Source organism: Pseudorca crassidens, chromosome 10 (genome assembly GCF_039906515.1).
Source record: "Pseudorca crassidens isolate mPseCra1 chromosome 10, mPseCra1.hap1, whole genome shotgun sequence".
Classification (NCBI taxonomy): domain Eukaryota; kingdom Metazoa; phylum Chordata; class Mammalia; order Artiodactyla; family Delphinidae; genus Pseudorca; species Pseudorca crassidens.
The window spans coordinates 63362453-63378227 of NC_090305.1; the positions used below are offsets into that span (position 1 = coordinate 63362453).

Consider the following 15775-nt stretch of genomic DNA (forward strand, 5'->3'; position numbering starts at 1 on the left):
TACTTCATCCTGAGGGCACTGGTAAGTCACTGAAAGGTTACCTCCCCCCTGCAGGCCCCCCAGGTACACACACTCAAAGCATCCAGCAAGAACAGGGGCTGTAGCTTCCCCCAACCTGCATTCCTCCTAGGGTTCTTCCTTAGAAAGGTAAAGGGCAGGCAGACCCCTCCTGGCCCCCTCCACATACACACCTGTGGCTAGAGAGGCCCTTACCATCATCTCTACCCCAGATGCCATCCAGGCAGGACAGGTCACCCCCACCCGCCACCTGGAGTGAGGTAGAAGGGAATCCTGAGGGCTGGGCTAGTCACACACAGCGTTCTTCTAGGACAGTCAAAGAACCCAGAATGCAGCGGGAGCCAGAAGGGGGGAGGGTCAGCCTCCCACGAAGGCTCCCTGGAGGAGGCAGTGCAAGCTGAGACCTTAAAGGCGGTGGGATTCTGGTAAGCAGCGAGAGGGCAAGAAGGCGTTCCAGGCGAGAGGGACACCTGCAGGAAAGGTGTGAGGGTAGAAACGCTCAGGGCACGTGTGGTGGGTAGGATCTGACCAGCGCTTGGGAAGAGGGGAGGAGGGTGGGTTCCTGGGCCAGAACTCGCTGCCGGGGCATGCACACACTTTCCCCGGCGCAGTAATACTGGGAGAGTTGGCCCCTACCCAGGAAAGGCCTTGGCGGGAGCAGAGCGGGCAGTGGGCCATTTTAAGTGGCCAGGGTTTGGCTGAGAAGAAACCAGCCTTTTTTTTTTTTCTTCTTTTTTAAGAGAGGGATCGGGTGGCGGTGGGGATGGGGATAAGCTGGTTATAGGAACCCCTAGCTCAGGGCTTCTGCAGAGTCTCTGGCCCATGGGCAGAGGTGAAGGTCGGGACCAAGGATGACCTTGTCTCCCAACCCCCTATCTCTACTCCCATCCCCCACCCGTTTCATCCCCAGAGTATACTTTCCAGGCGATCTGGGGGTGAGGGGTAGGAAGGGGGCAGAGGAGGGAACGTTTGATGGGATTATAGTAAACTGCCTCGGGCTCGGTGGCGGTTAGGGCGTGTAGGAAGCCTGGGCTCTGCCACCGCCGGGTGGCCTGACGGACGCTCCGCGCTGCTCCGGGCCTCAGTGTACCGATCTGTAAACGGGGGCCGCGAGCAGAGGTGGGGATCTTCCCGACCTGCTCGGCCTGCCGGGAGTGTCAGAGACTCCCGGAACGCATGCGGGAGAGGGCCCGGGGTAGGGCGGCGAAGGGGCGCGGGAGAGGCTGGGGGCCGAGAGCGCCCGCGACGCTGGCGCGGGGTCAGAGTCCACAGGGAGGCCCGCGGCCGCTAAGTTGGCTCGGGCCGGGAGGTGCGGTGCCTCCGGGGCAGGGGGGGGCGGTGCCACGGGGCGGGGCTGGGCGGGGCGGCGGGCGGGAGGCCCGGCGTGCGTCAGCGCCGTGAGCCCCGGAGTTTTCCACTGACGAGGAGGGCGGAGCTGCGGGCGGGGCCGGGCGCAGCCAGTCTCCCGCCGCCGCCGCCGCTGCCGGACGCGCAGAGCGAGGGGCTGCTGGGCCGACGGCTGCCCACCGAGCTAGCGAGCGAGCGAGCGAGCGCGGGGTCGCAGCGCAGGGGGCGTTCCCGGCCAGGACGTGGGTCGCGGCGTTGCCCTTGGCGAGCGTCCGGATCGCAGGTCAGCACCGTGGGCTCCGGGCCGGGCGACGGGACCTTGAGGAGGGGGTGTCCCGCACGGGACGCGCTGCTTCCCGAACCCTGCCGTTTGCCCCCCGCCACTTTGAGCGGGTGCCAGGGCGGGAACAGCCCGGCCCCGGACGGCGCGCCACGGCCGGAGTCCGGATCGGGAAACCGGGAGGCGACAGTCTCAGGTTGTCCGCTCCCCCTCCCCGCCCCGCCGCCGGGACCCCAAGAGGTCCCGGCGCCCCGAGCGCGGGGCGGGTGGCTGCCCCGTGGTTGCGCGCTGGCGGCGGGCTGGCCACGGGCGCCCGTCCGCGGGTGAGTTCCCTTTTGACCCAGTTGCCTGAGAACTTTTCAGAAGTTCCTCGCGTGGCCGGAGCAGGTGACATTTGTCGCCTTCCTCCTCGGGCTCCCCCCGGGGGCGGGTGCCGGGGCTGCGGCGAGTGCCCGGCGTCAGTCAGGGAGGGAGTGGAGGGGTGAGAGTGGAGTGAGACTCCGTGAGTCACGGACCCCGGGAGGGAGGGAGGAGGAGGGATTGTGTCGTACGCTCACCTGTTTGTCAGTCACCGTCACACGCAGAGGCCACCGCTGTGAGTCATGGGTGCAGCTACACCGGCCACCCGCGGGCACATGTAGGCTTCCCCCACGCACGGCTCCCTCCCCAGCACGTACTTCCTACAGGTCCTCAGTTTCCCCTCCCGGGGGCCCTTACACCGGCACGGCACTGTTGAGATGCCCACACTACAGCAGCCGTCACACACTTAGTCACTCCTGCTCCCTGGCACAGTCACACACAGCCCACACTCCTGACACAAGGGGGTCCCTCCCGGGCTCCACTGCCCACTCGACACCTCCACTCAGATGTCTCACAGTCCTCTAGAGCGGAACTCATAGCTTACCCCCAAATCCTCATCATCACTGCCTTCTTTGGTCCCCACCTCCAGAGGTCACCGGGTTCCCTTCCCCTTTCTCCTAAGCCTTTGGCCTGTCATCTCTCATCTAGCTCTGGCAGCTTGGTCCAACCGGCCACACCCCCTTCTGTCCCTTGCTGAGCCATCTTTTTAAAATGCAAATCTGGTATTGTCACTCCCTACTTCAACCCTTCTGTGGCTTCCTGTGCCCTCAGGCTAAAGCCTGCCCTGTCAGCCCTGGCTCCCTGGCTCCTGAAGCCCCCTCCCAGGCCGTCTCTTCCCCCTCATCTCTCTGCCTCTTCCTCTTCAAGTCCCTCCCGCTTCCTGTGCTCCCCTCTCTCTCTGGAGCTTTTCCTACATCCCATCCTTCACTCCAAGAGATCTGTCTTCACCCCCAGCTGTACCCCTCCCACCCTCCATCCTACCACCCAGCACGGTTTGTAACTCATTATACTCCTTCCCACTAAACTCAAAACTTCAAAGGGCCAGCACTGGTCTGTGTCTTGCTCCCTGTATGCCCAGGTGTGTGACACAGTGCTTGGCACGTCTTAGGCACTCCATAAATATTTGTTGAAGGAATGAATGAATGAGAGTGAAGGGGGCCTTGCTTAGGTGGAAGAAGCAGTCTCTGTCAGGTGCAGTTTCCTTTCTGCAGGAGCAATTGCCCCATGTAGCCAGCAAACGTTTGGCACCTCCCCAGTGCCAGGCCCTGGAGGCCAAGGCTGAGGAACTGTCCCCTCCCCCGGGGATCACTTTTGGAGGGATGGGTGGGGGAGGGGTGTGCCAAGGCTCCCTGCCTGCCCTCTCTGGGCTGCCTTGGCTGCCTTTCTAGCCAGTCCCCATGGGGGCCTGAGGTGCTCCGAGGTGCTCTCTCCTTCTGCCAGTAAGTAGTTCCTGAGGATCCGAGGTCATCTGACCCCAGGTACTGGGGGGAGCTGGCCTGGCCTGGCCAAGGCCTGGGGCTCTGAGGTTAAAGGACATTCTTCAAATTCCTGAAGGAGGGTGGAGGCAGCTGAAGGTTCCCCCTTCTCAATACCAGCTCTCACTGGGGGCCAGGGCATTGGGACAGCTGTGGTCGAAGAGGAGTTGGTGTGACTTTTCAGAGGCCTGGGGATTCCTGCCCCCAAACAGCCTTTGTTTGCCTGGTATCCAGGGTGAGGTGGCCTTCCCTTGGCTCACATGGTGTGGCCTGAGTGTGTAGATAGTTGTGGCTAGTAGGGTGGGGAGGCACCCCTCCTCCTCCTGGGCTGTCAGCTTCTGTGGGTGGTGACGGCAGGACGGCCTGATTCTCAGGGCCCAGGCAGATCCCGGAAGAAGCCTGGTTCTCTTCGATTCAGGGCCTGTCTCCGGGGCTCCTTGGGGGTGTGGTATTTCTGTCTGAGCAGGCTCCTGGGAATTGCTTTTCCTTCCTCCAGGACCCTCGGAGGGGGCTGTGCTCACCCTGGGAACCGTGCCACGGTCAGGATCTTGATTCCTGGGTAGCTGCTGAGGGCCCCTCCCCCACCCTCTGACTCACTGTCTGACACTTTTCTTGGACTCTTTCACTATCTTTCATTCCTTTTCTGACTTGGCCTCTCCTGTCTCTGGCTGAGTCTTTTTGTCTCATCTGCCTCTGCCTCTCTCAGCCTCTGGATCCCTAGGTCGGGCGGCGGAGCACAAGAGCCAGGGGCTCTTCCTCCTCCCCAGTGTCAGGGAGGAGATGATTTCCCATTTCCAGGTCTGCAGATTTTGCTGGGTGCTCATCATTAGAACCTGCACCACGGGCTGTAGCTTTCCTGTGTCCCCGTTTCCCTGTCTGCAGCCTTGGAGTTTATAACCCCCTCACCTTAAGCTCCCAGTCTGTAGACATCCCTGAGGCAGAGCCAGGGTGTCTGGCTTGAACCTGCTTCCTTAACACTCCTTCTATTTGTTTACTCTTGGGGAACCTCCTGAGATGCCTGTGTTGGCACCTGCCTGCAGCCTGAGCTTCCTTTTCCTGCTCTCAGAGCTACCCCCTTCTGGGTGCTATTCTTGCTCAAACCCTCAGGCACAGGTTGGGGGATGGGCACGTCCTCCCCTCCAACTAACTGTGACAGGAGCAGGAGGAGGGCACACTGTGCCTAAATTGTTTCTCTGTGTATACCTGATCTGCAGCGTCAGCTGCCTACCTCTGATGGTCCTCAGGAGGCTTCTCTGTGCCAGACTCTATTCCAGGCACAGGCACAGTGCCGATCAGGCCGAGAGGCCTTCAGCCTGGCATGAGGGAGATGAGCAGTGAGGCCATTGCAGGAAGGGGCCGTAAGGGCTGCGATGGGGGAATCCCAGAGCCCGCGGGAGCCCAGAGAGTCATGTAGTGGGGAGGAGTGAGGGTTTCAGGGAGGCCTTCTTGGAGATGACTTCTAAAGGGGAGTGAGGCTGGGTTCCAGCTTGTGCAAAGGCCAGGAGGTGAGCAGGTCATGGCCATTTGGGCAACTGCAAGTTCAGCTGGAGTATAAAGTGAGGGGGCTGGGGAGAGTCTTGCATGATGAATCTGGAGGGGAGGCAGCAGCCAGGCCTTTATCAGCCTCTTTGTGGACTTGTGGAATTGTGGACTTGATCCTAAGGGCTCCCCTTAGGGAATGATTTTCTGCATGGGGGTGGCAGTAGATAAACACGCGGTTTAATAAGATCACTCTAGCTGTAGGGTAAAGAGTGGCTGCGGGCAGAGGGAAGAAACAGAGGCAGGGGACATGGGTAGTAGCAGTGGAACAGAGACATAGGGGTAACAGACTTACAGAATTGAAGGTGACATACGTAAAATGCACAAAGTATATGAATCTTATGTGTACAGTGAGATGTTTTAGACACTCATGGAACCACCACCCAGATCAACATAGAATATTTCTAGACACCCCTCACCCCCGCCCCCCGCCCCCCCACCCCGGGAAAATTCCCTCATGACTGTCCCCAGTGCATGCCCTTCCCACTTGCTGGATAACCACGATTCTGAACTGTATCATCACTGATTGGGTTTATCATCACTGATTGGGTTTGCCTTTTCTTGAACTTCATTCACATGTAATCTTGTGTCTGGCTTCCGTCACTCAACATGATATCAGTGAGATCCATCTGTATTGTGTGTATCCAGGAGCTCTTTCTTTTTTTCTCAGTGTAGAATGACACATTCACCAAGCATTTACCACTGTTCTAAGAACCTGGCATGTAATGATTCACATAAACTTCCCATCCCTGTGAGGTTGTAAGACAAAGAATTGAAGACACAGAGAAGTTAAGGAACTTGCCCAGGGTCACCCAGCCAACTGATAGCCAAGACAGGGTTCGAATGTAAGCAGTCTGGTTCTGGAGCCAAGGTTTTCTTAACACTATGCTGGGTGGCCTCCGTGATACCTACCAAGTCTGTGCCTGGCCTTGTGTGGCTTAAATGAGCTAATGTGTACTTCCAGGACTGGGTGACTGGATGTGGATGGAGGGAGACAGGAAGGAGTTGAGGATGACTGCAGGTTTCTGGCTTGAGTAAGTGGGTGGGTGGCAGTGCTGTTACTAAGATAGGGAACACAGGAAGAGGAACAGATGGCATGGGGGGTGGGGAACAGAGACAAGGGGTTCGATTTGGGGCCTGCAGAATTTTGTTTCTAAGGGATGGCCAGGCAGAGAGACCAAGTGAGCCTTTGGTTCGGGGGAATCTCAGGCTTAGGTGTGTGATTAGGACAGCATTCAGCACCCTGTAGACAGCATCTGGAGTTTGGGAAAGGATGGGGTCTCCCAACAGGATTGTGGTGGGGACAGGATGCGTGGGTTGTGGTTTGTCCTTGTGTGTTTCTGTGTCTGGGTGCCTCTGTGCTGTCTGCTTGTGTAAATGTGTGTGTATGCCTGCCTCTCGGCCATGAGTTCCCGCATCTCCTGTGAGAGCCTTCAGGTCAGCTGAGAGCTGGGTTGTGTTTGTTTGTGGTTTGACCCTGGGGGGTGGGGGCTGGTGCCAAGCCTGAGAAACTGTTTGCTGAGAAGCCCCCGGAAACACCTGTGCGTCCTCCTTCCCTGGGACCGTTGTTGTTGGAGGGTTGGCAAGTCGGGGAGCTTCTCTTGCTGCTCATGTGCCTGTGGGGAGAGGCTGTCCCTGGGATGAATTTCATCTAGCAAGTTGGTTGACGGCATACTGCCTGGGTCTGGGATCCACAGACTTTGTGGAAGGCTAGGCAAACGGGGATACGGGTGTTTAGAAAGGACACCTGAGTAGGGGAGATCGCCAGCCTTCTGGTTGGTTTTTCCTGTTCACTCTCATTTCCTGTGATGGCAGTGGGGGAGGGGCTCCCCAGCACTGGGGCCTCTGCATCGTTTCCCCTTCCTCCTGGTGAGAGGCACAGAGAGACAAGGTAGCTGGGCTCAGCCCTAAGGGCCGAGTCCTTTGGGGATTCCCAAGCAGTGGAAGGGGTTGTTATTTGCTGCAGCATTTAAGGGAAGGAGCCCCAAGTGCCCCCCACTCGGTTGAGGCCAGCCAAGCTGTGGGAATCTCTGGTTGCACTCCTGTGGAGGGCTGAGACCCTTAAAGGGGAGACACAGCGAGCAGTGTATCCTGGGGTGCTCCAAGTCACCCAGCTACGGACGGGAGAGCGTCGTCTTGGCCGGTCAGTTTTACTAGAAGAGGGTTTTTTTTTTTTTAAGGGGAGAAAAGAATTTCCCTAGGAAGTTATTTCAAACAAACAGGGTTAGATATTGGAGTGGAAGGCAAGATGAAGGTGAATTTTGAAGATCAAATAGGAGATGCTAAAGAGACACAGAGCCCAGGTGGCTCTGGCCCCAGTCAGGCCTGGAGACCGGGGACTTCTCTTGTGGGCGGGGGTTTCTAAGGGAGAGTCCGAGCAGCTCCATCACAGGGAAGTTGGACGCTGGAAATCGGGGCTGGTGTCAAAGCCACGCTGTTCCCTGAGTCCTGGTCAGCCTGACCCCTAACGAGGGCCCGTGGCTGGGGTGTGCGGGTGGCGTGTCTGTGGGTGTGCTAGGGGCAGGAGGAGGAGGAGGAAGAGCCACTGTACGAGGGCCGTGCAGGCTGTCGGCGTGCGCCCAGCCTCACACACACAAAGGCACACAGATGCAGCTGTGTGAATCACCCAGCCAGTGAGTCAGCCCCAGGATTCCTGCCGGGGAATGAGCGTGGCCAGGCTGAGGTCTGTCGGTCCATCTGTCGGTCTGGCGTGTGCGTGCATGTAGGTGGGTTACAGGAGGTAGAGGGGAAGGTGCCCGGTGCTGTCCCAGGAGGGCTTTGGGGCAGAGGTGGCGGGAGTCTGTAAGGGCCAAGACGAGGGTTTGGATCTCAGTGCTCCGTCTGGTGCAAAGAAGCCAACTAGAGATGTGGCCCTGGCACGTAGGGCTCCTTGGGGAGGGCCTGGGTTGCCTTGGAGGGTGGGTGGGAGAGGTGATGACCAGGGCTGGGTGCCCACCTCCGCCCTCAGGCCTGCCATCTAGAGCTTTCCCCTTCCTGTTCCAGGCTGTCTGTGCCCAGACCCCAGAGTACCCCTCACCACCATGACTGGGCTGCTGAAGAGGAAGTTCGACCAGCTGGATGAGGACTCCTCCTCACTCTGCTCGTCCTCCTCCTCTTTGTCCTCCTCGGGCCGCCACTCTCCCTCCTGCTCCCCGAGCTCTTCGGCCTCCCCGTCTTGGGACTCGGATGAGGAAGGCCCCTGGGATCAGATGCCCTTGCCTGACCGCAACTTCTGTGGCCCCCGAAGTTTCACCCGTGAGTCCCTTCACCCTGGGAACGCATTACACCCCTCTTTCCTTCCTGAAGATGAAATTGGGGGGCCCTGATGAAGTCGTTCTGGCCTCTGGAGGTCGTGTCCCCATGGCTTTAGCTTCCCTACTTGACTCCCCACCTCATCCACTTCCTGTCCTACAGGGGTCACTCGGGAATGCCCCCTGTCCAGAGGCACTTGGGTCCAGCTGCATTCACCTTTAACCTTGGGACTCTCCAGCTTATAAGTCATCATGTTCAGGGCAGGGCTCCTCAGTGGCCCTGGGGCCTTCCCACCCAGCTCTGTCCCTCAGTTCCTGTTTTGTTTCTCCAGCTGGCTCCCTATCCTCTACCAGCTGAACTGCCCGAGTCCCACACCCCACGCTTCTGTGCTGAGGGGCCTGTCAGGCCGGTCCCTCGCCTAGCAAAACGCTGTTTGGCTTTGCCTGAACGCAGTGAAAAGGTTTTTTCCCAGTTACTTTTTCAAGCTTGCGTAAGTCTGATTCCAAACTGACAAAGATGGCCCTAGAGCAGTGTTTCTCAACCTTATTTTTCATTATTGCACCCCAAACCCCAAGGAGCCCACTGAGACATTTTCTCCCTGATCCTCCCCACCATGATGTCTTAATACCACAGATATGTCTATTTATGTACTATATGCATATCTGTACATTATACATGAGAAAGTATAATTTTTACCAGATAGAATCTAACAGTACATTAACTGACTAAACTACTATGGGTTTACTTTGGAAATACAAGGGTGGTTTAATACTATAAAATCTAATCAATATAGTTTACCAAATGACTATGTCAGAGGAGGAAAAATATAAGAGCCGCTGTAGATACTGAAAGAATATTTGATAACATGTAATATTCCTTCCAGATAAGACCCTCTGTATGATAAGAATAAGTAAATTCTACCTTAAATGATAAAAAAAAATATGTCTCAACCTAAAACCTGGCATTACAATTAATGAGGAAATACTGGAAGCAGTCCCACTTAGTCAGGAACAAGATGAGGACACTGTCTGTCACCACTGTTAGTTGACATTATTCAGGAAGTGCTAGACAATTCAGTTAGCAAAGAGAATGAGAAATATACTGGATTGGGGCAGGCAAAATTGCCATGATTTGCAGGTGTTCGACTACATGATAAATTCAAGAATATGTATACAGAAAACCTATTAGAAGGGAATTCCCTCAGGTAGCTGGGTACAAAATTAATATATTAAGTTTAAATATATGGAATTGCTAAGATTTGATTATTTCATGGTAACTTCTTATGGTTCAACCTAATAAAAATCAATAGTATACCAATATATATATTGAATATGCCAATACATAGCTTACTAATCAACATACTTAATAACTTATAAAGAGTAGACCTTTCTAAGCTTGTTGCAAAATACAGAAGCTATAAAGGAAGAGCTCAATATACTTTTGATTATATAAACCTTAGAAATTATTTCGTAAAAGCCCACAAGCAAAAATAAAGGACTAGCAGAAACTAACACAACATTGTAAAGCAACTATACTCCAATAAAGATGTTAAAAAAAAGGACTAAAATATTTGCACAGATAGGTTAGATGATTAATGTCTAATATTGAGTATATATAAAAAGCTCCTACAAATAAATTTTTTAAGAACTATAGAGGGACTTCCCTGGTGGCCCAGTGGTTAAGACTCCGTGCTTCCACTGCAGGGGGCACGGGTTCCATCCCTGGTCAGGTAACTAAGATCCCGCATGCCGCATGGCACTCACCGCCCCCCCACTGAAAAAAAAAAAAAAAAAAAGAACTATAGAAAACTGTGCAGGGGAACTGTAAATGGCTACTAAAGATGGGAAAGATATTTACTGCTCTCATTTGGACTGGTAAATAACAATGAGCCAGTGTTGACATAGGGTGATGTTGCATTTTACCAGCTCCAGTCTCGGCCAGGCCGGCTCCTAGGCTCAGATCCATGTCTTTTTTGGGGTATGAGGGGTGTGAGGAGAGAGGGTTCAGCATCACCTCCTGGGGGTTAGGCCCTGCCTCACAGAGAACTAATGCCCGCCCCTCCCCTGCCTGCCTTCCAGCCCTGTCCATCCTGAAGCGGGCCCCCCGGAAGCGCCCAGGCCGGGTAGCCTTCGATGGCATCACTGTCTTCTACTTCCCTCGGTGCCAGGGCTTCACCAGTGTGCCCAGCCGCGGCGGCTGCACCCTGGGTATGGCCTCCCGCCACAGTGCCTACCGCTGCTTCTCCCTGGCCGAGTTTACGCAGGAGCAAGCCCGGGCACGGCAAGAGAAGCTGCGCCTACGCTTGAAGGAGGAGAAGCTGGAGGCGCTGAGATGGAAGGTGGGGAGACCCTCTGCATGGCCCTCGCCCTAGGAGTTGCTCTGAAGTCCTAGCCTTGGGGGGACAGGTGTCAGGGTGGATGCCGATTTGCTTGTTGTGTTTGTGGGAGGCCTGTGGGGCTGTGATTGGCCTGATCAGGGTTTGCTGCCAAATTATCTGCAGGCAGATGGGTATAGAAGGTCTCCTGTTTGCTGCAGGGCTGGGGACGTGGTGCCTGAATATGCCTGACCTCACTGGGAAGGGGGAGTGGATGGGACATCGGGGGTCGGTGTATCTGTCTGGGGGAGGGGGTTTGTCCACGGACTGGGGAATAACATGAATACGAAACCTGTTTGCAAACGCCCTAAGGGTATTTTCTTGGCTGTTCCATTCACTATGGCATCCACAGTGCCCAGCCCAGAGAGAGTAAGCACGTGGCAGGGGGGTATTTATCAAGTGACCGATGCTGCCAGAAACTGCATCCGTGTCTGCCTCTCACGTCTCTCCTCTCTTCTCTGGACACAGCTTTCGGAGGCCGGGATACCCAAGACGGAGGCCAGCCTGCCGCTTACAGTGGACACCATAGATGATGCCTCTGTGGAGGAGGATTTGGCAGTGGCCGTGGCAGGTGGCCAGTTGGAGGAAATGACCTTCCTCCAGCCCTACCCAGCCCGGAAGCGGCGGGCTCTGCTGCGGGCCTCGGGCGTGCGGAGGATCGATCGTGAGGAGAAGCGAGAGCTGCAGGCCCTGCGCCAGTCCCGGGAGGACTGTGGCTGTCGCTGTGACAGGGTCTGTGACCCTGAGACCTGCAGCTGTAGCCTGGCGGGCATCAAGTGCCAGGTACGGGAGCCAGGCGGGGCTGGGAAGGCGAGCCTGAGTCAGGGCCTTCTCCGGGCTCCGCCGGATCCTCACCTGCACCTCTGCTTTCTTTGCAGATGGACCACACAGCGTTCCCCTGTGGTTGCTGCAGAGAGGGCTGTGAGAACCCTAAGGGCCGTGTGGAATTTAATCAGGCGCGAGTTCAGACCCATTTCATTCACACGCTCACCCGCCTGCAGCTGGAGCAGGGGGCCGAGAGCCTTGGGGAGCTGGAGGCCCCGGCCCAGGGTGCCGCATTCAGCCCCAGCGAGCAGGTCCTGGCCCCCACGTTCCCACTGGCCAAGCCCCCCGTGAGCAGCGAGCTGGGAGACAACAGCTGCAGCAGCGACATGACCGATTCGTCCACAGCATCGAGCAGCAGCGAGGCACCCAGTGGCTCTGCCCACCCGGCCCTGCCCGGCCCCGGCTTCCAGCCCGGAGTGGACGATGACAGCCTGGCTCGGATCCTGAGCTTCAGTGACTCTGACCTGGGTGGAGAGGGGGAGGAGGAGGAGGAAGGGGGTGTGGGCAGCCTGGACAACCTCAGCTGCTTCCACCCAGCTGACATCTTTGGTACCGGTGACCCCACTGGCCTGGCCAGCTGGACCCACAGCTATTCCAGCTCCAGCCTCGCGTCAGGCATCCTGGATGAAAACGCCAACCTGGATGCCAGCTGCCTCCTCAATAGTGGCCTTGAAAGCTTGGGGGAAGGCAGCCTCCCCGGCCCCCCGGTGCCAGCCATCACGGATGCCAGCCAGAGCAGCTCAGTGGACCTGAGCTTGTCCTCCTGTGACTCCTTCAAGCTGCTCCAGGCCCTGCCAGACTACAGTCTGGGGCCCCACTACACCTCCCAAAAGGTGTCTGATAGCCTGGACAACCTCGAGGCAGCCCACTTCGCCCTGCCTGCCTTTTCTCCCCCTGGGGACGCCAGCACGTGCTTCCTGGAGTCCATCATGGGCTTGTCTGAGCCAGCCGCCGAGGCCCTGGCTCCCTTCATGGACGGCCAGTTGTTTGAGGACACTGCCCCAGCGTCGCTGGTGGAGCCTGTGTCTGTGTGAGGGTTAGGGTGCCTTTTCCCGGCCCCAAGAGCCCTGTTGCTGCTTCGTTGTAATTGGGGGCTCCCTGAGGTCTGCCTGTATGTAACGGTCTCCCATTGGCTGGCTCCCATGTGGGCACTCCTAATTTTCATGCAACACTCTGGATTTATTTATTTATTTTTGTAACCTTCTGTGCTGAAGCGGGACGGGGGGGCACTTCCCCTTTCAGCCGCCTGGTCCCCCATATGCCCACACCCTCTCTTCCACTTCCATGGCCGTGCCAGGAGCAGGAAGAAATGTGGCTCCCCTGGAGCTTTGCAGACTCCTTTTCGGTCTTGTATGATGTTCCTAAGCCCAAAGACAGCCACACAGGGCTGAAATCAGCCACTTCTTAAGGCTTCTTCTGCCACCCTGAGCCCTAGACTCATGGGTGGCTGAATCCTCTGGACTGTGAAGACTATAATTTATTTCCATAATTTATTTGGAGACTAGGTGGCTGGCAGGCAATGCTAGGGTTGGGGTGGGGCACAGACCCCTGCGAGTCCCTTTGCCTTTTAGTCCTGCAGCCCTGCCCTTGCCGGGGCTTTGCTGTAGACCAGGCATGGATTTGAGCCCTCTCTCTAATGTGGCAGCTGCCCTGCTCCGGCTGGCTGAGCAAGCCGGAGCTGGCCTGGGACAGCATCTGGGCAGGGGGAGGGGCTGGGCTGACCAACCGTGACCAAAACCCTCTTCTGCCCCACGCAGCCCCCTCTCCTTCCTGTCCTCTGCCCCATCTTCCCCCTCCCCAAAGGCTGCAGCTTTTATTCCAAGCCCATCAATGTAGGAGGGGGAAGCAGGAGGCCCAGAGAGGGCAAGGGGCTGCCCCAGGGCCTGTAGCACGCCCCTGACCACTCAGGGCTTTCCAGGCACGCACTCCAGCCTGGTCCACCTGCCTGTACCCTAAGGCCAGTTGGCCAGGGGCGAGGGGTGGCTCCTTATGGCTTTCATGCCCTTTGTTTGCAGATGTTGAATTTCGCATCATAGTTTCTATATTGTCCCTGAGTATTAGAACTGTAATTTATTCATTTTTCTGTGTCTGTGCCAAGAAGCCCAGGCTCTGGGCCTGCCCTCTTGCCTAGGAGGCCTTGCCAGCCTGCGAGCTTGTGGGAACACCTTGTACCTGAGCTTACAGGTACCAATAAAGAGGCTCTATTTTTCAGTGTGGTCTGTGTTTGTGGATCTGGGAGCACATTTGTGGGACCAGGAGCACAGGTACACCCTCAGGTGGCAGGGAGGAGGGAGGGGGAGGGGGAGGCAGGCCCTGCTGGGCAGTATGGACATTGAGGCTGTGTTGGGGATAGAAGTGGGGGACACTGGGCCTCTTTCCATGCCAGCCAGTCAACTCAGAGACAGGAAGCCAGTGAGAAGAGGCTGGCCGGGCCGATGGAGCAGTTTTCCCCTTGGATGAAGCCATCTCCAGTGGTCACCTGGATGGTGGTGGGGAGCAGCAGGGCAGTCTTCTGGGACAGGGCTGTCTGTGTGGGATGGGTGTGGGCTTACTTCTTCCCACTCACCCGTACTGAGCTGGGGCCTGGCCTCGAGGGTGAAGCGGGCAGTGGGATATGGCTGGTGCAGGCCTTATGTGGGACTGAGTGGCTGAGGTCCTTGGGGACCTGAGCACCAGAAGCTGCAGAACCTCATCCATCTGCACCAGCCAGACCTGTCTGACCTGTCCCTGGCAGCTTGGGCCAAAGGCCAGAAGAGCAGGCTGCACCCTGCCCCAGGAGGCCCCAGTCTGGGGGCCTGAGGAGCAAGGTTGACCTCCCCTCTAGGAATAATAATGATTTATACAAATGCTAGGAGGGGTCACCAAAAAGACCTGACTTGGGTCTCCCTTTTCTTGCTCTAATTCTCTGCCTATGCTGGGAACGCCTTATTTCCTCTCTATGGCTTACTGGTTAAGAGCACAGACCCAGAGTCCCAGGGTTTGAATCCCAGCTCTTATACTAACTAGTGAGGTGACTTATGCAAATTACTTCCCCTCTCTGTGCCTGGGTGTCCCCCGTATTGTCCAAATAATAACACTGCTTACCTCACAAGCTTGCTCAGTTATACGCACCCAGTGCTCAGAGGAGTGCCTGGAACATGTAAGCCTCAGGTGCGTGTCTGACTTCCCATTCTGTTTTCATGTGTCTGCTCTATTTCTGTATGTTTTATCCTCTTTTTTTGCCAGTTCTGTCACCCTTTAGGTATCTATCGCTTGCCTCAGGATATGTGTAGACATAGTCACGTGGTCATGTCGTCAGTGGAGTGGCCGTTAGAGAACTCATGGCTTGGAGTCCGGGCTATGGTGGGGCCACCTGTCCCTGGTACCAGCTTAGGCAGGGACAGCCAGGTCTTAGGCATCTCAGGGTGGAGTATTCTGGTGCATCAAGTTGTCTCGTGGCCCCTCTCACTGATCCCTGGGAGCCCTATTGTAGAGATTGCTCCAGCACGCATGATCCAAAACCTGGGTCTCTCCAAGGGTCCTGAGGCTCTGCTCTGGCCAGCCTGGGGGTCTGGGTGGCAGCCCCCGACAGCTCCAATACTCTGGCTGGAAGCCCCTGCAGGCTCCTATCCCGTGGCCACAGCCCATGGCTGGACTGAGCCTACCCACTCCCCATCTAGGGCCCCAGGGTCACTTGGGTTTTTTTCTCAACATAATCCACCCCAAGAAACTAGGTTGTAAAGCAGGTCATAATAAAGGCAGCTGGCTTCCCATAGGAAGGATGGTGGTAACCCGGGGAAAACATTCCAGATCACTGACTCATACCAAAAGGCCATGCACAAGATCAGCAATATGTTATAAAGACAAGGCTCGCAGCCATCAGGGATGACTTAGGCTGTTCTAGAAGGGACCTTTACCCGTTCACTGTTCCCAAACCTTAGTCACTGGACAACTTATCTTGAAAACTCTGCCATATCTGCATTCTACTCATACTAAGTATTTTACTTTATATCAATTATATCAATATGCTTAAAAGTTAGAACCATTCTACGTAACAGCACCCGCAAATTCATGAGTTTGTTGTACTATTTTTTCTATAAGGATGATACTTAAACACATAGTTATTAAACTTTCAAATGTTTGCTGTGTATCATTAGCAGGCATTTGTACCATGATTTGGGAACACAGAGATCTAGTCTAATTTCCTGCCACAGATGGGGACACATACCCAGAGGGGAAGGTCACACAGGGAGATTCTAGGCCTCCTGACTCCCAGTTCAGAGTTCCTTCCCCTGAGGTCAGACTGGCCCATTACTGCCATCCTGC

At 56.1% G+C, this 15775-nt stretch overlaps 2 protein-coding genes across 8 annotated transcripts in view; one reads left to right on the forward strand and one right to left on the reverse strand.

The window, feature by feature from the left end:
* Window positions 1-1488: 1488 nt before the first annotated feature.
* On the forward strand, window positions 1489-13681 carry CSRNP1 (cysteine and serine rich nuclear protein 1). Of its 5 annotated transcripts, none has more exons than XM_067754041.1 (5): window positions 1489-1648; window positions 8023-8274; window positions 10350-10609; window positions 11114-11428; window positions 11524-13681. In XM_067754041.1, the coding sequence occupies exons 2-5, from the start codon at window positions 8061-8063 to the stop codon at window positions 12502-12504; spliced, it is 1770 nt and encodes a 589-aa protein (XP_067610142.1). In that variant the 5' UTR covers window positions 1489-1648; window positions 8023-8060; the 3' UTR covers window positions 12505-13681. The 5 variants fall into 5 exon arrangements, with proteins under 5 accessions (XP_067610142.1, XP_067610146.1, XP_067610145.1 ...); XM_067754045.1 differs by lacking the exon at window positions 1489-1648 and adding an exon at window positions 5495-5864; XM_067754044.1 differs by lacking the exon at window positions 1489-1648 and adding an exon at window positions 5871-7162.
* The window catches only part of TTC21A (tetratricopeptide repeat domain 21A), a 34352-nt gene continuing 30340 nt past the window's right edge, over window positions 11764-15775 (reverse strand). For 2 of the 3 annotated variants that reach the window (XM_067754033.1, XM_067754032.1), the window contains exon 29: window positions 13675-15771. The gene's annotated coding sequence lies outside the window, so the exon portion shown is untranslated. Of the gene's footprint in view, window positions 11935-13674; window positions 15772-15775 lie in introns of those variants that run through there. The other variant, XR_010946967.1, reaches the window with a different exon arrangement.